General features: G+C 33.5%; 2 protein-coding genes across 3 annotated transcripts; both read right to left on the reverse strand.

Annotated features, from left to right (window-relative positions):
- Positions 1-7,585: 7,585 nt before the first annotated feature.
- On the reverse strand, positions 7,586-9,550 carry LOC145568934 (uncharacterized). Its single transcript, XM_081628318.1, has 2 exons — positions 8,127-9,550; positions 7,586-7,884 (listed from the first exon to the last, which is right to left on the reverse strand). Exon 1 carries the CDS (start codon positions 9,280-9,282, stop codon positions 8,275-8,277), a length of 1,008 nt encoding a protein of 335 aa, XP_081484444.1. The 5' UTR covers positions 9,283-9,550; the 3' UTR covers positions 7,586-7,884; positions 8,127-8,274.
- A 5,613-nt stretch (positions 9,551-15,163) lies between these two features.
- LOC145567597 (NADPH-dependent aldo-keto reductase, chloroplastic-like) lies at positions 15,164-21,497 on the reverse strand. Of its 2 annotated transcripts, XM_081626912.1 has the most exons (6): positions 21,305-21,497; positions 16,771-16,821; positions 16,505-16,581; positions 16,232-16,319; positions 15,821-16,096; positions 15,164-15,582 (listed from the first exon to the last, which is right to left on the reverse strand). In XM_081626912.1, exons 1-6 carry the CDS (start codon positions 21,410-21,412, stop codon positions 15,271-15,273), a joined length of 912 nt encoding a protein of 303 aa, XP_081483038.1. In that variant the 5' UTR covers positions 21,413-21,497; the 3' UTR covers positions 15,164-15,270. The 2 variants fall into 2 exon arrangements, with proteins under 2 accessions (XP_081483038.1, XP_081483039.1); XM_081626913.1 differs by lacking the exon at positions 16,505-16,581 and having other exon boundaries at positions 21,305-21,496.
- Between the last annotated feature and the right edge of the window lie 4,250 nt (positions 21,498-25,747).

The following is a 25,747-nucleotide window of genomic DNA, read 5'->3' on the forward strand; positions in this document are numbered from 1 at the left end:
TAATCTTACGCTTGTCAAGACCAGCAGAAAGATTATCAAGATTGATATTGTCCTTGATATTGTTGATGTGGCGCTTGATAAGGTCAAAATTAACATCGGCTTTGCGAAGAGCATGAGTTATCTCATTCAAGTATTTACTGAGCACCTCCTTATTTAACTATCTTTAGATTATGTGAAACTTTTGTATATCAATCAAATATATATAGGTTACAGTACAAAAGTACTATTCTGGACTAATTTAGGAAACTTGATAAGAGTAAAGTATATACAAATATCTAAATCTATGATAATATTATCTTTCTGTTGTGAAATAAAGAGAACGAGAGAAATTGGGGAGAGAATCAATATCTCTATCTTCATTCCATAAGATGATATATACATATATACATACAATATAATTAGGGTTTGGTTGGATAAGAATATAAACCCTACATCTAGAATATTCCGGAATGATACAGGGATAATGGATATCCACAAATATTTCGTAACACTCCCCCTTGGATGTCCATTATCGAAGATTGTGCCTCGTTAAAACCTTATTAGGAAAAACCCTATGGGATAAAAACCTAATGAAGGAAAAAGAGTACAACATTCTTCGTAATACGCTCGAAATGCTACCTCATTAAAAACCTTACCAGGAAAACCCAATGTGGGACAAAACCATGGTTAAGGGAAAAAGAGTGCAGCGCGTAATTTCTCCCCCTGATCAATACATAACTTGAGATCTTCCAATGCAATGAATCTAATATAGTTGAGTGTCTTCTCACATGACACAGAATAGTATCATTTCTTGAATTTTGATCCTCCCAAATCTTCAAATCTTCACGCGAACAAGTGAGTCTTCATATCACCATACCTATAATAATAATACATGTGTTTGCATGTCCACATTTCATTCAAAATCTCTGTTTAAAATTGTCTTAACCATTATACTTATACCTTCTTCTGGAGGCTGTGAATAATAGAAATTGATGATCATTATTTGATCAAGCATTCCTTAATAATTATATGGTAACACATGATATTATTAATGTTGTTTTCCAATCTTGTATGAAATAATAATAATATAACACGTGTAATTATATACATTGATCATAGTTCTTCTGGACCGTAAGAAAACAGTCTCACGCATAAATATCCTGTTGATATTCTTTAGAAGTTTCATAAATGACACGATAATTCTCATGCAAGTGCAAATAGTAATTCTCGATCTCACTAATTCTCATATGCTCAAACTTCAGGTTGGGATGTCAATAATATAGTCACATATACCAAAAGTTTGATATAATTACAATATTCAAAATATAAAATTTGTAGGGCTGGATATATAAATATGCCATACATAAGTTCGTTAGGAACTCTACTTAAATGATTCATAACATGCTATAAAATCGATGTCATTAATAATTTCATCAAACTATAAGCCTATTGGAATATAAATATTTCTTTGTAATTTTCCATCAAAGTTACAAAGTCGCCTTACTTTATTTACTTTATTTTAAACAAACATTCACATATACCACAATTATTGTATACACTAATGCAATAATATGAGATATAAAAACCAAAATATATATACATAGAGTAATGCATCTAATAGCTTTCGATATATGCAATGAATAATACATTAACCTAGACTCACATATATACATATATATATATATATATATATATATATATATATATATATATATATATATATATATATATATATATATATATATATATATGCATATGAAGTTATGAACATACATAAGACTCAAAATAATGCAAGACACTCTACAGTGTGGATTTAAAAATTCGTATTTCATTGGACTTCTGGTCCGTGATAAACTTATCATGATTATCATTATGTCGACATCAAAATGGTCATATATTTCAGATCCCTTATTCACTAGTCCATTTTTTCACACATATGCATTATTTATCGGTTCCATCATATACCGGTATCATCATTTAATTCATCAAGGTACAATTTTATTTTGCATACTATTTTGACAATGATATCTGAATACATTTTTCATTGGTACAATCATAACTTTTCTTACATCATAGGCCACCTATTATAATAATTCAGATATTTATACCACTTTTAGAGTATTTCATACACTATGGTGATTATATACTATTATTATACTTTAAAAGTATCAACTGCACTATCTTGCCATATATCACATATTTATATTGGAACCGATTATACAAACTACACTTCGGGTGTAGTGATTTAATGAAAAATTGGCAAGATCTATCTTAATGTATGCACATAATATCATTATCACTATAATCAAAATATATCTCTTTATGCCTCTAGATGGGTCATAGAGGTATACAAAACAAATCATAGATGTGCAACATATGTTAATATAAAAGTTGGCATATAACTTTACAAAGTATCATTAGAAGGATCAACTAATTATAATTTTATAATTTTGCCAACTTATGTCAATTCTTCCCCCCTAAATTGGTAAAATATCTCAAATATTGGGGCAATCCTTCACCAACTTAGAATATAATTTCATGTGCAACAAATTTCATCTCGTAGGATAATAATATATATTCAACAAATTTCTATCTCTTCTGGAGAATAATAAAATTTTGTTCTCTTCTAGATATCAATATTAATAGAAGGGTAATAAATTGTGCAGTTGTCTAATTTCTTATTCTATTTCTTATGTGCTGACATACAATAGCCCCAATCAAGAGAATTCTTATACAAATATAAACTTTATTGTAATTTCACTAGATGATGATCTTCGGGATCACTAGAAATATTGATAGTATGATACTAGTTACTTAAAATTTCCACATATAACTTGTACGCGGTAAGCTTCTGGTCACCTAATATTTGTCAACATATAAATTATTCTAGTCAACCAATTATTAAAAAAAAAAAAAAGAAAAAAAAACAATATGTTATTTCTTGAACTTTTCTTTTAACACAAACTATTAAAAATCACAATCCAAATATAGCTCAATTTCAATGTTATGTCTTGCCATTCAATTTATTTCATATATTTAACATGAGAGAGCGTCAGCACATTGTTTCTTTCATATCAAATGAAACTTTAGATTTTCATAATGGGAATTTATTAAACCCGGATGGCCTAATTATTAATTATCACATCCAATCATTTTTCCTTTAATATTTAAATTATGGTCAGTTTTATAATATTGGTGATCACCTTATTAGAAATACTTTATGTATGACCATGAATATGATGTGATATAAGTACACCAATGTGTTTCTTTCTACAATTGGCAAGACAATTAACTAATACTCATACTCCACTGGAGCATTGATTGTAATCTTGATACATGCTAACCTTGTTGGACAACATTTTATACTCTTCTGGAGTATTTTATATAATCATATCACATTTTAATGTGTTAGAAATAATCTCTTCAGGAGATACATCAAAATGTGTCACTTTCTCAAGTTTGTCATTGTCAATTAAGTTCCCCCTACCACCTTCCAAGGATTCTTATCATTGTAACCCTTTAGATTACCACACTTCAGGTGTGCTAGTTCAATAGCAATTGATCTTGTCCATCTAGGACATCAGCTTAATATGTACATTTATAGCTAGTATATAGATAATGACATTTATTCATATCCATCTTCAAGATGATATCATTCTAAATATTTGATTATCATGTGGCCACCTCTATTAAATAAATTATTGATATTTAGGATAGTGTATGTACCAAACTGACCATCAACATATTTAATTATTCATGTGCAAGAATTACATAAAAACAATGGAATAAACACTATCTCCCCCTAATCCTTGCATATGGGGGTATAAAAATAGTCCAACAATCTTTAAATCCCTTGCTTCTTTTAAGCCATAAATTCTTTTAGCAATGCATGTATCAAACATAATAAAATTATTCCTATAAACTCGTACTCGTAACTCATGCCCAGTTATATTAATTGAAATTTCTTACAACTTTGGGCATAATAAAGATATTGATCATGTAATTTAAGCAGCTCACAATGTCATGTTAAATTCTTTAAACCCATATAGATTGTTTTTCAGTTAAAATTATGTTTGCAATTCTTATCAACTTTTTAATGAATTATAATCAAGAAATCATCATGCAAACAAGCTTGTTATCCTTTCAATCATACAAAATCTCGTTCACTTCTGGGAATGGTATATCTAGTTCAATGTAAACTTCAATTATTCTATTTATTTATTTATTTAATAAAAATGTTTCGTGTATATATAATATATATCTAACAAACAAAATAGTAATAATTCATAATAGGTTCCCTTTTAAGGTTACTAACATATGGAAAAACTATACTTGAGATATTTCATAGGTTTAATCAAGGTCATATATTAAACTTAGGTAGCACAAATTTCAGCATATACATCACCAATAGTTTTACAAATCATATGCCATATGTAAAACACTTTAGGGAAATGAATTTAAAATGACAATATATATTATATTCACACCAATAGTGGCACAATATAATATAAATACTACCTTATTTAAAATGACAATACCTCTTTCAAAAAATAAAATGACAATAGCTCTTTCAAAAAAATAAAATGAAAATAGCCAATTTAGACTTATGGTCAACTATCCAATCGGCCAATCCTGCCTATTGTTTATCGAAGACAAATCTTGTATGCAACAAAATCACGAGTGGAAAAATGGCCATAAGTAACCATCATTTTTGGGCTTTATATAATCAACATAGATTGTTACCTCTATGGGTTTACTTATAGACATCTTATTTGTAACCAACATAATGTTAGTGCTCAATAACATAATGCGAATAGAACATTAATGAAAGAATTATATTCCGTGAATATTAACATTGATATGCTTAGCAATATATACAGAGTGTAGGATTAGGCTAAGCCTCTAATCTAGCTATAAACAAGGAAAGGAAATATTCCTAAGGCTAAATACAAGGTAACCGAAATATACAAAAATATTTACACTTATCTTAACACACCCCCACAGTCAAAGTGGGAGGTGAACGGACACTGAGACTGCCCTAAAATCATTAAAGAGAACTCGTGGGAGACCCTTTGTAAAAATGTCCGCAGTTTGATACCTAGATGGCACATGAAGAACTCGGACTTCACCACGGGCAACCTTTTCTCGAACAAAATGTATATCCATCTCTATATGTTTTGTTCGTTGATGCTGAACCGGATTGCCATATAAATAAATAACACTTGCATTGTCACAATACACCATAGTCGCCTTTTTAATCGGACAATGCTATTCAAGAAGAAGATTTCGGAGCCAACACGACTCAGATACTACATTAGCCACACCCCTATACTCGGCCTCTGCGCTTGAATTTGACAACGTTGGTTGTGTCTTAGATGACCAAGAAACCAAGTTATCACCCATAAATACACAATAACCAGACGTCGAGCGTCTTGTATCAGGGCATCCACCCCAATCTGCATCAGTATACGAGACCAGAGTAGAAAAAGAAGAGGGATACAAGTGAAGACCGTAGTCTATAGTACCCTTAATATATCTGATTACCCGCTTAAGAGCTGACATGTGATCAACCCACGGATCATGCATATGAAGACACACCTGTTGGACGGCATATGAAATATTCGGCCGAGTGAAAGTAAGATATTGTAGAGCCCCTACAAGACTCTTATACAATGAAGGATCATCAAAAGTAGCACTAGATGTAGCACTAACCTTTGAGTTGGTATCAACTGGAGTGGGAGACAGCTCACAAGAGGACATCTCGGCCCGCTCAATTATTTCTTCTGCATATTTTCGCCGTGAAAGGAACATACTATCCTTATGTCTAGTGACAGCAATACCAAGAAAATAATTAAGAGGACCTAGATCCTTCATAGCAAACTCGGAGCTAAGAAGATCCATTATGGAACGCCGGAGGGTATCTGAAGAAGCTGTGAGAATTATATCATCAACATACAATAATAAGTAAGCCATTTCCGACCCTTTCTTGAAAATGAACAAAGAATTGTCCATAGTACTGTTGGTGAAACCAATAGACAAAACAAAGTCAGCAAAACGCTTATACCAAGCGCGGGGGGCCTGCTTAAGTCCATATAAAGATTTACGCAGAAGGCACAAATAATCAAGATGAGCCCGATCCCTGTAACCCAAAGGTTGGTGCATATACACTGTTTCTTGAAGCTCGCCATGCAAAAAAGCATTTTTTACATCTAACTAACGAATAGACCATGCCTTAGACAGAGCTATGCTGAGAACAGTACGAATGGTAGCCGGTTTCACAACCGGACTAAATGTCTCCCCACAAGCAATGCCAACATGCTGAGTTTTACCATTACCTACAAGACGGGCTTTATGCCTCTCAAACACACCATTAGATTTAACTTTATGAGCAAAAGTCCACATAGACCGAATAACATTAACATCAGGCGGACGGGGCACCAACTCCCACGTCTTATTTTTAATAAGAGCATCAAATTCCTCATCCATGGAAATTTTCCAGTTAGGGTCACGTAGAGCCTCTACCGGATTACGAGGTAAAGGTGACCTCGATACTGAAGTGTGAAGGGACTGCTGAGTGTATTTAGGATTGGGCTTAACAATCCCATGTTGACTTCTAGTCACCATTCTAGGCTGTTGGATAGGAATAGTAGTGGGAGGTGGTAATGGGCTTGTTTGTGTTTGGGTTTGTGGGTTAATTGGTGAGGGAGATATTTGTGGCGGTGGGTTGGAAGGAGAGGGCGCATGAGTGGCAGGTTGGGCCGTGGGGGATGCGACCTGATTCTGCTGGGCCGAGGGAGAAATGGGCCGTGGAGAATTGGGTGGAGCTTGAGATTGGACCTGCTGATTATTCATTTGATGAATAACGTATGGATGTAATCCATCCTCAAGGAAATCATATGCAGTAGCATTAGGGACATACAATTTAGCAAATGGAAAAACAGTCTCATCAAATAAAATATGGCGACAAATGATGATTTTATTAGATGATAAATCAAAACATTTATAACCACGATGGTTTGTAGGATATCCCAAAAATACACACGGCGTTGATCTTGGTTGAAGCTTGTTAATGGTAGTAGAAGGAATAAGAGGGTAACATAAACAACCAAAAACCCGTAAGTGAGAATAAGAAGGAACCCTTTTGTAAAGAACTTCTAGAGGAGACTTATTTCCCAAGAGTTTGCTAGGAAGAATATTAAGAAGATATGTCGCCATTTGCAATGCGTGATGCCAAAAAGAAGGGGGGGGGGGAGTTGCATGAGCAAGTAAAGTACGGGTGACATTATTTATGGATCTAATTTTTCGTTTCGCTTTCCCATTTTGAGAAGAGGTATGGGGACAAGATAGACGAAAAGACATTCCATGTGTTTTGCAAAATTCCCAAAAAGGACCATTATCAAACTCCCTTCCATTATCACATTGCACATTCTTAATATGACGCTCAAATTGGGTGAGAATATGTGTTTTAAAAATCAAGAATTTATCAAACACATCCGATTTACGAGACAAAGGGAATGTCCATAAATAATTCGAAAAATCATCCAAAAGCAACATATAATATTTATGTCCCAAAGAACTCAAAATAGGGGAAGACCAAAGATCGCTATGAATAATATCAAAAGGCATAGTTGTACTAGACAAAGAAGAAGCAAAAGGCAATTTAATGTGTTTTCCCATTACACAAGAACCACAAATACTTGAATTTGAAAAACTAGTACAATCAATGCAATTATTTTTCCTAAGAGCATCTAAGATGGGAGCCCCCGGATGACCCAAACGATCATGCCAAAGCTTAGGAGAGATGGCGGCAAAGGTAGAGGTAGCTTGATTGTTGATTTTGGTGGTGATAGGATAGAGATCTCCTTGACTATTACACCTCATTATTGGCTTCCCCGTCCGAAAATCCTTCACATAAAACCCAAATGGATCAAATTCGACAGACATAGAATTATCAGTTGTAAACTTATGAACAGATATGAGATTTTTAATTAATTTGGGTGCATGGAGGACATTGTTTAGGGAAAAGGGAGGATTAGAGGAGGGTAAGATGGTTTTTCCATAGCCAACAATCAGAATAGTACTACCATTTCCAACAATAATGCCATTATTAGGATGAGTGCTCAAATTAAAATAAGACGAGAAATTACCGGAAGAAGAAGTCATGTGTGAGGTGGCGCCGGTGTCCATGTACCATGATGGGTCCGGTTGAGAAAAAGTCATAGTATGCATAGCAGCCTCAATATCCGTGGGAGTAGAGGAAGTGGACTGCTCATAGGGAGATGCTACATAGGCCTGCTACTGCTGTCCAGAGGGTCGTGGGCCAAGAATTCTTAGAGTGGGAGGCCTTTGCTGCTGTGGCCTGGCCCATCCTTGGTTAGGATATGGGCAAGGAGGCATGGGCCATGCCCCGTTCATCCATCCCCATGGAGGGAATTGCTGCTGCCAGAAAGGAGGAGTGGAGTTCGAATATGGAGCAGCTGTACCCGAGCCTCGACCACCTGAATGCTGCCCCTTGCCAGACCGGTTACCACCACCCGTGTTGGCGCCGCCGTTGTTTCGCCGATTTCCAGAATTCCGGCGACCCGAATTCTTGCCTTTCGTCCCCCCCGAATTGTCAGAGGAATGTGGGGAATCACCTTGCGATACCATCATCGCTGATTCGGTAGCCGCTTCTTTGGCCATACCTGCCTCTTCTAATGTCAGCATGGACCGTGCCTTATAGAAAGGGGGAAGCGGATTACTCTGTCGGATAAGCGTGCCGACACCACGATATGCCTTTGATAGGCCTCCAGCCATCTGCAGCACCATCCTACTGTGGGAAACAGGGGCCCCAATGTTTTTCAATTGATCAGCAAGAGACTTGAGGTGTTGACAGTAGGACGACACATTAGGAAAATCCTCCATTGATGTGGTAGAAAATTCCTGTTCAAGAGCAACGGCGCGGGAATGTTCATTATCTTGAAATATGTCACGCAATCTATTCCAAGTTTCCATAGCCGTAGCATCAGGTTCAATGATGGTGTTCAAAAGATCCCTAGAAATGGTGGAGTATATCCACGATATGACCGTGGCATCCAAAGTCGACCATAGTTCCTTCTCCTCATCAGTTTTGGGAGGTGGCTTCTCCTTACCCTTAGTCGGAGTGATTATATGATCGAGAACTTTGTGAGAACGTGCGTGAACCTTAAAGAGTTCCGCCCAAGTCGAGTATTGAACATTCTCCATCTCAAGAACAATGGGAATGCTACTCTTAATATTTGAGACAGTTAAAGCGAGATGAAAAGAAGAAGATTTGTCCGACATCGTGAGGTTTCCAGAGAGAGGAAGAAGATGATGGAAAAAAACAGAGATTGGGCGGAAAACAGAGTGTTAGGGTTGAGCGGAAGACGAGAGATGAAAAAATCCTAGCTATCTGATACCATGAAAGAATTATATTCCGTGAATATTAACATTGATATGCTTAGCAATATATACAGAGTGTATGATTAGGCTAAGCCTCTAATCTAGCTATAAACAAGGAAAGGAAATATTCCTAAGGCTAAATATAAGGTAACCGAAATATACAAAAATATTTACACTTATCTTAACAATTAACACTGAAGTGCTCATATTGATTCGCTTTGATTCAGTCGAAACCCCTATGCTATCATAAGTATAAAAGATCCAACTTGGTTAACCAAATAATATATATTAACAAACGAAAGATATGAAAATTATACTTAGCATAATTGACTTCATAGTTCGATATCTTTGATTAGAGAAAGCAGTGAAGTAATCATTCAATTAAAACAAATATAATATTAAAAACCAGTAAAACCATAATTTTATTATTTAAATCATGACACACAAAGTCAATACAAGGTCTCACACAAACCAATAAAACCAAAATCTTACGAAATACATAGTAAACCTTCACCAAAAACAAATTGTAAAAACATACAATTTCTAGGATAGCGAATAACCAATAAAATCGGATCTCGCATAAATAATCAGTTCAATATAGATAATCACATGTTTAAAGATAACACTGATATAACAAATTAAGCGTAATCAATTGGATAAATCAATATGGAGCATTTCATAAAATTCATGGGTATAAATTAAACTGATTCATGCTAACTTAAACCCATAATAATCTACCTACACCAATTTAATGAATCATGAAAAACAAAGCATTCTACACGTACTCAATATAATTGACAAAAGAAATATGCATGAAGTCTGATAATACTTGGCAAATTGATGAGAAATAGTTCTCCACTATCTTTTGTTTCTTTTTAACCATCGTGAGATGCATGATAACACTAAGTCAGATTGCAAGATATACTACATATCTTTCACAATATAGCTAAATACTTTACGGTACCATAACACATGCTCATATATTTTACGATCTATTATAATTAATTCTTATAAGATTGATTAATTTATTTATTATTCACACATCAAAACCACCAAAATTCTTAAAATTTAAGGTAGTAGAATATCGTGAGAGATTATGTAAACCAACTATCATGTAACTGCATACACACGAACTTAGGATATATAAGGTTAATTATAGAGAAAAGTAATACTTCGTAATAACTTTTCATTCAACTACTACACAAAGCAAAGAGATTAGCAAAGAAAAGTAATTTGCTATTTGCATGATTCATTAATAAAGGGATAACTAAGGTAATCGATCGACCAACATAATAAGCATGGGGCCTTGATAAATAAGTCCAATATCATTACATTCAATAAATAACTCAAAAGGGTATTTGTCGATCATGGTATAAAAATCTATAATAATACAAAGTCATATAATAACAAAAGATAATATTTAACCAATACAATCCAATGCAAATAAACATAATCGGTGGCTGAAGAATAAATTGCATTAACTAATATTATCGAATCGGTGGTAATTAAAATCTAAAAATAATTCATTCATGTTCGCTTGTACATAAAATTATTTACATAAAGCAATTAATCTGTCTATCTTCATTCCATAAGATGATATATACATATATACATACAATATAATTAGGGTTTGGTTGGATAAGAATATAAACCTTACCTCTAATCCGGAATGATACAAGGATAATGGATATTCACAAATATTTCAGAACACTTTCAACTCGTATTAGGAATTTTTATTAGGAATGAATTTTTAGTCGATGTTCTGCATTATGTATTTTTTCCACGTTAAAATTATCATTCTTTATAATCTTTATCTTTCTATAATCTTGCTGGAATAGTGTTTTATCACTCTGATAATCAACTTTGATTTAGTTTCGTAACGTTTTTTTAATAATACTCCTCATCTTTCAATGTTTTTATGAATGCTTTATTTCCTATTATCATTATATCGCAAATTCGCCATACAACATTGCTAAAAAAAAAAAAAAAAAACACGCAATATTACCAATGTAAATTACAGAGTACAAGTTGTTACTCATGTGCTAAATATAAAAAAGGTTATAATAAATAAGACTTTATTCACTTCACCTTAAAAAATACTTCCTTTGTTTATTTTAGTTGATACCTTTCTATTATCACGCTTACCAACGCATGTTTTTAACAATTAATATCTCTAATTATCAAAATTGTAAAATTATAAAAAGTGGATATTAATAAAATATACATTGAAACGAAATAAGATCCCACATGAATATGTTTTATCGTATCTATAAACCACAAAAGCGAGTCAAAGCATGTTGTGTGAATAGTGTAAAAGTCAAATGGTGTCAACTAAAAAAACGGAGGAAGTAATATTTAGTAAAAATAAGTTTAGTTCAATAAAAATCATTAATTGTAAAGAAGAAATACAATAGAAAATTAGTAAAAATAATTTCAGTTCTGCAGTAATAATTTCAATTCAGTAACATTTCAGTTCAGTAAAAATAATTTAAGTTCAACAAAATTAATTTCAGTTTAGCAAAAATAATTTTAATTTAGCAAAAATAGGGTGAAGTGAACGGAGCCTAAGTTATTAATCAAAGATTATTCAAATCAAACCATTATAGATTTGATACAAATTAAAGTAGCTATTGAAAATCGTCCCCAAAATAACTAATTTGACAAAAAAAAAAAAAAAAAAAATGTATACAAAAACTGCGCATGCAAAAATTGGTAACAATTGTACTTTCCATTAAAACAAAGCAAAATTAGGGGGTGTTTAGTTTGGAAAACGGATTTGAAGTGAAAAGGAAACAAATAAGAGAGGGGTAAGGAATCATTTAGTTATTATCTTTTCATTTGTTATTTTAACCATGAAAAGGGTATTTGTTAAGAGGAGGGTAAGGGTATTTGTTACCCCAGGTTTTTAAGAGGTAATAAATGAGGGGTACCCATTACCCTTAGATAATGATAATTGTTACCAATCGTACCATACCTCCAAACCAAACACATAGTAACAGTATCGGTTTAATTGAATCTGTTTCCAATTCAAAAAAATACAATGACCAAACACCCCCTTTAGCTAATTTACAAAGCCACAACAACAATAAAATATTATCATCATCATCATATCTCATCCACCTAAGAATCATGAGGGCAATTTTAAAAATCTCTCTGTTAAGTATGGAGTCCAAATCATGTAAAGCCTCTGGTATAAGCCCCGTTCACTTCACCTCTTTTTTTTTTGAAGGAATTCACTTCACCTCATTTTTGCTGAAGTGAAATTATTTTTATTGAACTGAAATTATTTTTTGGAATTCACTTCACCTCATTTTTGCTGAATTAAAATTATTTTTACTAAACTAAATTTATTTTTTGCTAAACTTAAATTATTTATATTGAACTAAAATTATTTTTGCTGAACTTAATTTATTTTTACTGAATTAAAATTAATTTTACTAAAATGAAATTATTTTTACTGAATATTGTTTTTTTAAGATGAAGTGAACAGGGCCTAAGCCTAAAACTAAAAAATACCTAGTTATGTGAGCGATTTTCGTAGATAATGCTAAAAGAGAACAAAATTCCATAAATACACTACAATTTATTAAAATGCCGGACTTACCGTCCACGTCATCCATCAGATTTTTTTTTTTTTTAATAATTAGCTAGAAACCGCTAATTAAATTAGCTGTTCATTAATCTAAACCGCTAATTCAATTAGTTGTTTATTTTTCACCCCTTAACAATTTACTCGAGCAAAGTCAAAATACCCTATACGTAGTACTGAGAAAATAAAAACAAAGCCGTTAAAAAGAAAAAAAAAATCGCTCTGCTACTCTTGTGGTGCGCAGAGAGTTGCAAACCACCCTCAACGCCACCGCTGCTCAACAGCTCACCGTTAGCAACCACCGCCCACCACCACTCAACGGGAGCACCAGCGGCAACCACCACAACTCGACATTGGCTTCCAACCGTGGCATCCACAACGGTGGCAGTCAGTTTTTGCAATTAAAGAGGTTAGTTTGGCCTAATTTAATTTTTTTTTTTAAATAAATGTATAATTGATGTTGTAAATGTAAATTGGATTCAAAATTGATAATAGTTTAGGTCTATATGACACTGTTAAACTTCATGAATCATGATTAGTATTGATTCGCTTTTTTTTTTTTTTTTTTTTTTTTTTTACTTGTTTCTTCAAACCGCTAATGGTTTTATATTATATGAAGCCGCTAATTGAATTAGCGGTTTTATATTATAGGAAAAATTGCTCCCATAAATCCCAAATTTGCCTCGTCCGCCCAAATTAATCCCTACTTTTGATTATTATCTATTGCACCCAACTTTAGGGGGTATTAATTTTCGTTGCACCCAACAGGTCATCTAACCTGATGTAGCAGGTCACCTAGCCACGTGTCAGCGTATGATTGGCTTTAATTTTTTTTTTTTAAAAAAAAATAAAACAAAAAAAAATAAAAAAAATAAAAACCCCACAAACCACCCCATACCAGCAGCCGACCACCACACACCACACCCCCACCCCCACCATGCTGCCGGAAACCGCCGCCCTGCTGCCGGAAACCCCTCCCCTGCTGCCGGAAATCGCCGCCCAACCTTCCCCCTACCTCGAAACCCACCCTTTCCCTTCCCCCACCCCCGAAAACCATTCCCCCACCCCCGAAAACCCCTCCCTCACTCCCGGAAACCGCCGCTCAACCCTCCCCCTTCCCTCAAAACTCCCCCTTTCCCTTTCCCCACCCCCGAAAACCCCTCCCCCACCCCTATTTCCTCCGTCACTCCCCTCTCCCCCGCCGTTTTCCGACCCCAATCCCCTTCCCCTTCCCCGTCGTTTTCGCCGTTTCCCCCTCCCTGTCGTTTCCGCCCCCTTCGCCTTCATTTCCGACCCGAATCTGGCCTCCCTTCCCCGTCGTTTCAGCCCCCTTCCCCCATTGCCATTAACGGTGGCTGCCGTTAAGGGGTGGCTGCCGTTAAGGGGTGGCTGGGTTTTCTTTTTATTTTTTTTTAAATTTGTTTTTTTTTTAAATTTGTTTTTTTTTTTAAATTTTGTTTTTTTTTTAATTTGTTTTTTTTTAAAATTTTGTTTTTTTTTTAAAATTTTTTTTTTAATTTGACCATTCATGTAGTGACACGTGTCCATAAACAATGTAACACACAAATGTTGACCGGATTAACCGGTTGTAGGTAAGTTGGGTGCAACGAAAATTAATACCCCCCAAAGTTCGGTGCAAAAGATAATAAACGAAAGTTGGGATTATTTTCGGCGGACGAGGAAAAGTTGGGATTTATGGGAGCAATTTTTCCTATATTATATGAAACTGCTAATTGAATTAGCGGTTCTTGTAAACTGGGCAAAAAAAAAAAAAAACCTTTAATATATGCAGTTGATGACGTGGACATTATGTCCGGAATTTTAAAAAATTGTAGCGTATTTAGGGAATTTAAATCTCTTCCAACAGTATCTATGGAAATCGCTCAATGGCATGCTTTAACATTACAACAACCTGAGCCAAATCCACAAATAATTGCCTTTTCTATCTATAGCCTGCACTATAGGATTTTCTCACAGTACAGTCCATTTGCTAAGTGTTGCAACTCAAAAGCAAAAAAATTGAGTCTATATTACATAGACTCTTCATTTCAGGCTTGCAATCAGTTTAACAATGGCAATGAACATTGAGCTTAATTAAACAAATAAATTCAGTTACGAAAATTGCAATAATTTAGTCTAACATGCAGATGTAGCAATATCTAACATGCAGCAATAAAGACAAGGTATTTAACATGCACGAAACCAACATGACACCCTAGCTAGCATATATATGCATTAATCAAATTCAACATACTTCAGCACAACATTCCAGTAATGAAATATGCATTCAATTATATAGATTACCAGACTGAAACAGTACTAAACGAAGTTAGGTTGCATAAAGTGTTAAGATGGGTACTTGCCTGCTGAATCTCAGCAAGTTTGCAGAGTAAATTTTCTGGAATTGACCAATAAAAAATATCCAAATTCTCCTTCAACCTTGCTTCATTTGAGGTTTTAGGCAGTACACTATGACCCTTCTGAAGTCCCCAGCGAAGAGCTACTTGTGCAGGAGATTTTCGTAGCTCCTTTGCAACCGTAGTAAGAATAGGATCGGCAAGAAGTGATTTAGTTTTTGCACCAGAAGCTTGAGAACCCAGTGGTGAATATCCCTGAAAGACAAGAAATTTACTTGAAATTCTATTTAAATCTTTAAGCAAAACTACAATGCAAAAGGGATACGCCAGTGTACACTACAAATAGTAGCGAGACTAGTGACAACCACACATGAATCAATCCCACCACTCACAATAAAACAGCTTCAAAACGTTAACCTTTTGCCAGAATTTACAGGCATATCATATTTGAAAGCACTACAAAATCATCAAATTGGGAGTTTGGGACACTTACAGATAGATGAATGCTCTTTGTTTTGCAAAATTCATGCAGCTTCTCTTGTTGCCACATAGGATGACATTCAACTTGGTTTACAGCAGGAGTAACACGGGCAGCTTCAAGAAGGTTGTCTAGTTTCTTTATAGAGAAATTGCTAACTCCAATGGCTCCTACCCTACCTGAATCATAGAGTGCCTCCATTGCTTTCCATGTACTAGGTATGTCTGCTGGAACGTATCTCTCAGGATTGTTACCAGATAATCCTTTTTTCTCCTTTACTGGCCAGTGGATCTTTCATACAACAATAGGATCCAGGAAAGGGGATTAATATGATAAATCAGAATTCAAATAGATTGATTTTTTTTTTTTTTTGTTTTGTTTTTTTTTTTTTTTTTTTTAAATTCTCAATTAAAATAAGTTACATACAAGATATAGGTCCAAGTATTCAAGTTGAAGGTCACTCAAAGTCCTATCTAGCGCCTTTGGAACATCATCTGGTTCATGATCAAAGTTCCTGTATAATTACATAAACCAAGTGATAAATGTTCATCCTTCATGCTAAACATAATCATCTTCTTAATTTATAACATAAATTCATAACATAAATTTAAAAAAATATATGTATATACTGAAAAATTCTAGCCAGGCTTGAATACAAGATTATAGTCAAAACAAGCCTTTTAAAGTTTTAATATTCACCATAGTTTGGAGGTGATAAATAACTCCTCTCGCTTCACTATCCCATCTTCAAACAACTCCTTTAAAACAACTCCAATCTATTAATCAAGGAAAGCATTATCATGTGAGCAAGAATGGGGAAAATGTTCAGTCAAATTGGAGTAGATCTTTATGATACAATAAAAAGAATTCCAAGAGAGAGAAAAAAAAAAAAAAAAAAAAAAAAAAAAAAGAAGAAGACACTATAAAGAGAACAGTGAATCTTTATGGTTAAATTATTTAATTACCTCCTTCTCATTTCCATAGATATGTGCACAATCAATGTGTCGGTAACCCAACTGCATCAGGTAAAATAAGTGAGCTACAGCAGAATGATTTAACATATACTTTGACGCTTAAATCACATTAATAGCTGTTAGCCTGAAAAGTACACATCTTTATATATGAATCATTACATACGAAGTATATAATACAAATAATGTATGGTTTATTCTACCAAAGAGAAATTATGAAGGCTCCTGCTAATTTGTTAGACAATGGAAACAATGCTTTAGATATTATAACTACACTTAAATATCTGTCATAATTTTCCATAGCTTGAGAATGTGCTTTGTTAGTTTGTTACCCTGCTTTTAAGATATTGGTTAATTGACCTTCGTTTCTCATTCATGGATTCACCATATTTCCCCAAAGTGATCATGGCTTTGTGGAAATTTGTAATAATATTTATATTGGGTAGAACCCACACTTTGGGTTTAGCAATAAGCAAGACCTAATATAAGGATTCAGAATCATGACTGCTTCTATCTGATCTTAATAGTCTAGAATTAATCTTTCAGGCAATTAAAAACCAGTTAGATGGAAGCTAATATGAATGCAGACTAATGATGAGGCAAATTGTGGCTATAGACGGACTAAATCATGTCATCCTGAAGGGACCCTCGTCTATGCTTCTCGAAGATATGATAAAGAATACTGAAGACCACACTAGGACTATGTTCATTACAAGTTTAAAACTGAAAACTTCTAATTGTATGTATATGCAGTTGAGTCAAGTCCTTCTATTGAACTTATAAAACTTCTTTTAATTTTGGGATAAACATAAGCTTATTAGCCTTCTTACACTTTTACAAACTCATTTAATTTCAAATTTATTTTTCCTCCGAGATAAAAAGAATAATAGAACATTGCTTAGATCATACGTTGCATAACTATCTATCTCAATCACCCTACTAAAATACTCCAATGTGTCTTTTATTTTCCTTTTTTTTTTTTTTTTTAGAAAATCCAATATGTATGTTGTGGCCTTTTCAAACTCTTTGCAAATTAGACTTCCAATACAATTCCACCCTTTAGTTCACCCCCACCAAACTCAATAACCACTTAATAGATTTTTCCTCAACAGTACGAACCTTAGGTTACTCCCTGTCTATCACCACATTGACATGGGCCTATGACACATAAGTAAAGTCGCAATTTTGTAACAAACCATAATCTAAATACTCCCTCTGTTTTCAAAAGATGTATCCATATTACGTTCCACTTCATTAATATTGGATAAGCATATTACTACCATGCCCCCTCACAATACTTGCACCTTTCTGCCTACTCTCTCACTTTACACTTTTTTCTTATATACAAACCTTCTCTTTCCTCCTGATTTTACCCTCACTCAACTCTATGGGAAACCAAAGTCAACGGTAAATAAATGCTTCCATGTATTTCTTTTAAATGTAAAACTTCTCTACAAAGCCACGAGTAGGGTTTATATATATATATATATATATATATATATATATATATATATAGGGAAATTCTCTCTGGTAATCACACACTGTTATTTTTTCTAAGTGGTAAAGTCTGAAATATTTTATTATCAATGATATCGCCAATTAATATTAGTAACTCAATGTAACTTAAGTTAAACAATTTATTAATTCCTAAACCATGGTTTAGCTATAAGACTGCAAAAAGACAACAATACCCCCAACCAATTCTTTCTTCTTCCTTTCTCTTTCCTCCTCCCCACTGCAACTCCCTTTCCAGCGATCGGCGTCCAGCCTCCCCCACCTCATCCCCTGTCGGCGTCCAGCTAGTGTTACCTTGTTTCCATTCAAACCGCAAAACCCAGAAATTCAACAGCAAACCCCCGAAAAATTCAACCCAAAATCAACAAATTCGACCCCAAAAATCACCAAATTCATCCCCAAAATCAATGAATTTGACAAATTCGAACATTAATTCGACAAATGAAACCCCAAATATCAACAAATTCAACCCGCAAATCAACAAATTCGACCCCAAAATCAACAAATTTGATCACTAATTCGACATATTCGACCACTAATTCGACAAATTCGACCCAAAAAATCAACAATTTCGACCCCAAAATCAACACATTCGACAAATTCGATCCCAAAATCAACAAAAAAAAAAAAAAAAAAAAAAAAAAAAAAAAAAACCCTAGAAATTTCAACCAAAAATCGGGAAGGAGAGGGAATCGGGGAAGGAGATTAGAGGTAATCAGGGAAGGGGGGAGGGTAGATGATTCCAGCAAGGGAGGGTGGCTGATTCTGGTGTCCTTGAGAAGCGGTTTTAGTGGTCTAAAATTGAAGCTTGCGGCTTGGAACTGAGTGCGATGGAGGCTGCTCTTCATCATCGAAACCCATCATCACAAACTGGTTTTTTGGTGGCGGAGGAGAGAGAAAAAGAAGAGATTAGAGAGGGAGGAGGGAGGCTTGGCGGCGCCGCCCGGTAGTGGGCGAGGTATGAACGCCGGCAGGGGAAGGGGTTGGCCTTGGCCTGGTGGCTGGTTGGGTGGGGATGAGTCTTTTTTTTTTTTTTTAATAAATGGAAGGGTACTAATGTAAATTCATTGTTATTTAACCAAAATTAACCTTTGTTAATCGTTTAATGATGTTTTTTTTTTCATTAATGTTACCCTATGCTTAATAATATATATTATTGATTACCATTGATAATGAAAAACTTCATACTTTACCACTAAGAAAAAAAAAAATGTTTGTGGTTACCAGAGAGAATTTCCCAAAAAAAATATTTTTTTGTGTGTAATAAACAAGTCTTGTTTGTTGACAACATAAAATGGGAGAAGTGAAAATTCATGGTATTTGATAAAAAAAGAAAAAAAAAAAAAAACGGAGGAAGTGGAGATTCATGGGAATTTCAACTTTCTACAAAACATTGGAAGTAAATTACTAGTCCCATCAATCAAAATTCATGTATTGCAATGTCAATCAAACAAGCACAAAAAAACGTAAATCAAGTACTAAATAAAGCAACAACTTTATCCATTCAAAACATTTTCGTAATAAAATCATAAAATATGGGCCCACATTTATTGAAAGTAGGTTAAGTATTGGCGGATAGGTGTTATTTACATGGCAAGTAAGTTGCAACTATAAGACAAAAGAATGGTGAATTTTTTTTTTTTTTCCTTATAGCGGTTCAAGTATCGTACCATTGTTACCTATAATGGCTATAAATAGTACTAATAAAACAAATTATACTCTAGTAGTATAAAATATATATATTGTACATTAAAAATACCATTGTAAGTATAATAGTCCATTAAAAATACCACTGTAGCAATAAAAAATCACAAAAATTAAGTGAATTTACCAATTAGCCCTCCTATATATATCCCAAACAAATAGCAATTATGCGCCTAGTGGCATTTAGAGCTGGTTATTAGGTAGAGTAGCCCAATGATAATATAGTCAGAGCCAAGCTTAAAGGCAAGACAGGGCCTCTAATGGACAGGGCCCTTATTTTAATTTTTTTTTTTTTTTTAAAGCTCGGGAGAGGGCCCTTATTGAATAGGGTTAATATAGGGTCAAAATGTTTTTCAATTTAATTGATAAAGAAAATAGACAATGTAAAAATAATAACATAGATAAATTTGTATTCATATATACTTAATAATGGCTTTGTTCAATATTTATTTTAAGGAAAATGTTATACATAGCCCTTAGGGCTACATATAAGCATTAAATACAACGATATAAATTTAGAAAATCATAAAAATATAAACACTACTTACACTGTTTATGCGTGTTTTTGTCGTGAGTTATTAATTTATACAATTTTTAAGAGTGTATATAATGTTTATATGTAGCCCTTAGGATTACATATAGCATTACCATTATTTTAACTATTGACCCGCGACCCGCATTAGCCCAACCTGATATTAACCCTATAAAATATGACTCTCCTTGACCCGACCCGCAACTGACCCACACCGACTTTGACTCGACCTGCCAAATAACCAGGTCTAGTTGCACTCATGAAAGTAGAATTAGATACAAAAATGCCCCTTAATTTTTCTCCTTTTTTGTCTATCTTGTTGATAAACTTGAACATTCTCATTTCATTATCAATCTCTTAATCTCTTTCCATGGTCTTCACTCTTAAATTAAACCTTGTTTTTCCTCAACATATACTGAGGCACTTAAAAATAAATTATTAACACACTGCGAAGTGTTTTTTTTTTAATATGGAAGGAAGTACGTCTAATGATCTAAATTAAACAGAGTATACAGGTTGTACAATGTATTTTTTTTAGGAATAAAATAGGACTTCTTCAACTACTCTATATACATTTATGTTTGGGTCTGCAAAGAACATGTTTTGACTAAAATTAACCAAATTTTGCAACAAAATTAACTTCAATCACATAGAAATTAACAAATACTAATCAAAAATCAAACAAAATCCAATTAATCTAAAGAAATTATAACGGCCAATTAATCAAAGTACAGTAATATTACCGAGTAATACATAGAGTGAGAGGAGAGAGAAAACCTTAACAGCAGCAGCAACAATTTGTGGAGGAGCTGCATAGGTACCTAGCCCAATTGATGGAATTTTGGCTCCTGTATTTAACTCAAAATTTTGCAAATTCCCCTCCATTTTTAATTCTAATTTCTGAATTTTTTGATATAATAAGATAAATTAATTGAAGAGAAGTTCTTCTAAAAGTAAAAAAATAAAATAAAAATTAATTGAAGAGAAGTGTACAATGCGAGTATTAATAAAATTGCATAGAGACAAAAGAATTGATGAGAGAGAATTTAAGATAAGAAAACGACGTTACAAAGGTTAAAGGTTCTTTTCGCCGAGAGCCCCGACGCCCTGTGACTTCATTGTAGGCGTCATCCTCGTGGAAATTATATTACTCTCTTCGTTCCCAAAATTTCGACCCTTTTGGTCTATTTTTAGTCCCAAAATAATAGACTCATTTATATTAAAATACCCACCAATTTACAATAATATTTGGGCAAATTTAACATCCCAATATAAAATTTTATTTTTTTTTTATGTATTTTTAATACTTTATCTCTCTACTTTTTTATAAACCCCATGTAAATTTATCTTTTCATTATGTTTTTATTTCTTTTTATTTAACTTTTTTAATAACCGCGAAATCAATCCAAAAGGATAGAAGTTTTGGGGACGGAGGGAGTAATTTTTATATTTTGACAGAATAAAATTATGTTAAGTTCCTACCATCTCTAAATGGAAAGAGTTTGACAGTTGAGTATTGTTTTTGGCTTTCTCTTTATATGATTCCGGTCTTTGTATGGACTAAAATAAAATAAGGGGGTGTTCAGTTGCAATGGGAAGCGAGTTTTGATAAGAAATTAGTGTGTGGCTCGAGCGATGGCCTGAGTTGCTAGTTTGTACTTGTTTAATTTGCTAATCAAATTCGACTATTTAGATAATAAAACTTGCTGGTTTTGAGTGCGAACGCGAGGAAATTAGGTCGTTGACTAACCTCCTCACGGCCAAACAAAATTTATTATAATCCTAAACTAACCCATAAACAAGTCTAGTGGTAAGTTCAGAGTCGAACCACAAGGAACGGTAATGTTATATTGTTCTCGATCTAATGCTTAAGCTACGCCGAAGTCAGTTTATGGATAGTGGACACTACAACTACACTAACACACATATAAAGAACAAAATATTATAAAGTCTATTAGGGGCAAAGATCCACTTTGAACAAAAGTTAATGAGAATCCATTTGATAATCTATCATGCAAAGAAAAAATTAAAATGGGAACTAATTACACTCAAGAGCTATCTCTCAAATTCCTAGCCTAGATCCCTCATTGACTAGGTGCATAGAAGAAATTTACCCAAAATGCAATCAAATATATCAATTCTAATTCACAATCCCTTTAAAACTTGAACTAATATGCAATTAAGTTTGCTATCATGGGAGATCAATCCAATCTAAAACAAACAACATGCCATCATCAGTTCAATCAATTTAATCACACAACTATCATAAAATTTATCTCAAATAACTCAATTAACCATTACAAAGGTTCACTCAACACCTAGTAAAAGGAAATCTACTCAAACATGATTAACAAAGCAATTAAAAAAAGCATAAAGAGAAAAGAGAGTAAGAATGCTCATTGATATAAGATGGAGATCATCAAATCATCAAATTCCTCCTTTGATTATCCAAAATCCATGAAACCCATTGTGTTTCTCACTCTCTCTCTAAAATTTGAGAGTTTCTCTCTCTAAAAACCTAAAACTAATCTAAAAACTACTGAAAAAATGAATTCCTCTCTCTAAAATGAGCAAAAAAATCTATTTATACTCCTTACTAAATTGCCTAGGAAGTTCCGCAAAAAGTCGAGCAGCACGTATAGGAGCGGGCACTCCAAAGGTTGTGCACGGGTGCTTCTAGCTGCAGCAAAAAGAGGCAGAATCGTTCTAGAAAGTTTGGAGCGGGCGCTCCTCTGGATTGCACGCCCGCTCCTACGCGCTAGACAAAACTGCTGAGCTTCAAACAAACATAACTCCCTCGTTTTACATCGGAATTGAGCATATGACATTTGCAAATCAATTGCACATTTCTTCATTACTTGTTCTTTTATGTATTATATTTCTTCAATCTTGAACAATGAACTTATCCAAGTGAACCTAAACATAAGAACAAATTAATAAAGTTTAATCTAATGCAATAAGCAAGCAAAATATGCAAGAAAATCCAAAATTGAGCAATAACGAATTTCACATGCAAACATGACAAATGTAATAAAACGTTATTAAATCCAAGTAATAAGACATCAAAACTATGAAAAACTAACTAGAAACTCCTAAAAAATAGTGACATATTTGGCACTTATTAGAGTGTAAGTCTTGCTATAAATATTTTTTAGTTGTCAAATTCAATCATTACATAATGGAAACAAATAGTATAATAAGACACAAATTAACTTATCTAAGTTAACTATAATTTTGTTGGATGAAAAATCACAATAATAAATGGCTAAGATGTTAAGACTTGTTGGTCTTGAGTTCAAGTCTTGTTATAAGCATTTTTTAGATGCAAACCTAATATATGTGAAAGTGACATATCATGTTTATAAGGTAAAATTGGTATAAACCACCTTTTATGTCCAACTTTTTTGAAAAAACCACCTTTTATGTTTTTTTTTAACTAAACCACCTTTTAAGTACCTAAACTTTTAATTGCACCACCCCTATTTCAAATTATGACGAAAAAATTAACTAAGACGTCAAAGGGGCCCACAACTTGTGCCTTTCGCTCCTAAATCATGTATTTTTTTCACCCCCAAAAACATTTGACCCTTCCCTTTATATATACGAATGACTAAATTGAGTAAAGCTCTAAAAAACCAAACCTAATTTTGCTACAAAAATTAAATTGTAGTATTTGTTTATTCTCAAAACCTCAATTGAGGTAATTGGAGTGGATGGTTGAGATGGAAGGGAAGGCTTTGCTATGGTTGATGATTTGGAAGTGGATGTTTGAGATGCAATTTGTTAGATTTGAAATAGGGGTGGTGCAATGAAAAATTTAGGTACTTAAAAGGTGGTTTAGTTAAAAAAAAAAAACTTAAAAGGTGGTTTTTTCAAAAAAGTTGGACAGAAAAGGTGGTTTATACCAATTTTACTTGTTTATAATGACATTTGGCGCATATTGTTGACATATCGAACTTGAAAAAGGTGACACGTGAAATATATTCTGTTTAGGAACGCTGTTTAATATAGAAGTATAGATTACTCCGTATACATTATACTTCCTCCGTTTCTTTTTAGTTGCTAAACTTTTCTATTTTAGAAATTTTTAAGTAGTTACAACACTTTCTATATTTGACATTCTTTTCTCTTTATCTCTCTCCTACCCACATGGGTCCATCTTATTTTTCTCTCTATCTCTCTCCTCATAAAAAAATGTCTAGGAGACTGTGAAATTAACAGTGTAGCAACTAAAAAAAATCGAAGTATGAGCTTTCTTTTTTTTTTTTTTTTTGGATGAAAGGAACAAACAAAGATAAAAAAAAAGGGTTTTTCTATATAGTGACCTTTTTAATTTTACTTTTTTACGTGGTACCCCAACATATATCATTTTCCATGCTTTAACCCAAATATACATTTTGTTTCCATACGGTAACCTTACCGTTATCTCGCTGTTAAAAATTCCGTTATTGGGGCCACTCTCTATTTATTAATATTTTTATCGATTTGAGTGTTGAAAAACGTTTCGTTTAAGGTTTTGGGGGCTATTTTAACACTTATGGGTCCAAATTGAGCTCAGATTTGGCAAAAAAATAATTTAAATGCTTCGTTTTGCTTATTAAGAAATGTCTCGATTTACATGTTCACGTTTTAATATGCAAAACGAGGCATTTACGTTATTTTTTTTTTTTTTTGAAATCGAGTTCAATTTGGAGTCTTATGGGACAAAATAGCCCCCAAAACCTTAAATCAAACATTTTCCAACGCATAAATCGAAAAAAAATATTAATAAATTGATAGTGGGCCCCACTAACGAAATTTTTAACGGTGGGATAACGGCAAGGTTACTGTATGGAAACAAAATGTATCTTGGGGTTACAGTGTAGAAAGTGATATATGTTTGGGTATAACGAAGAAAAGCGAAATTAATAGGGTTACTATATAGAAAACCCTAAACAAAATTAAAAGTGAAAACAAGGTAAAGAGTGATGGCGAGCAGAACCAACCAGACGATGAGCAAAAGCAACTAAAGAAATAGGCATCTTTTTAACCAGACAAGCTCGAAAAGTATTAATGATTTCCCGAATTTCTTGAATGATCCAAATGACTAAAATATCCATTGTCGCTTGATCACGAATTAATAGAGGAACGGAAATACAGTCGGTGATAAGTTGAACCTTATTGAACAGCCTCTGTTTAACATGGCGTAAACCCGTCAAACAAGCAAGCAATTCGGACTAA

Source organism: Chenopodium album, chromosome 11, assembly GCF_948465745.1.
Source record: "Chenopodium album chromosome 11, dcCheAlbu1.1, whole genome shotgun sequence".
NCBI lineage: Eukaryota > Viridiplantae > Streptophyta > Magnoliopsida > Caryophyllales > Amaranthaceae > Chenopodium > Chenopodium album.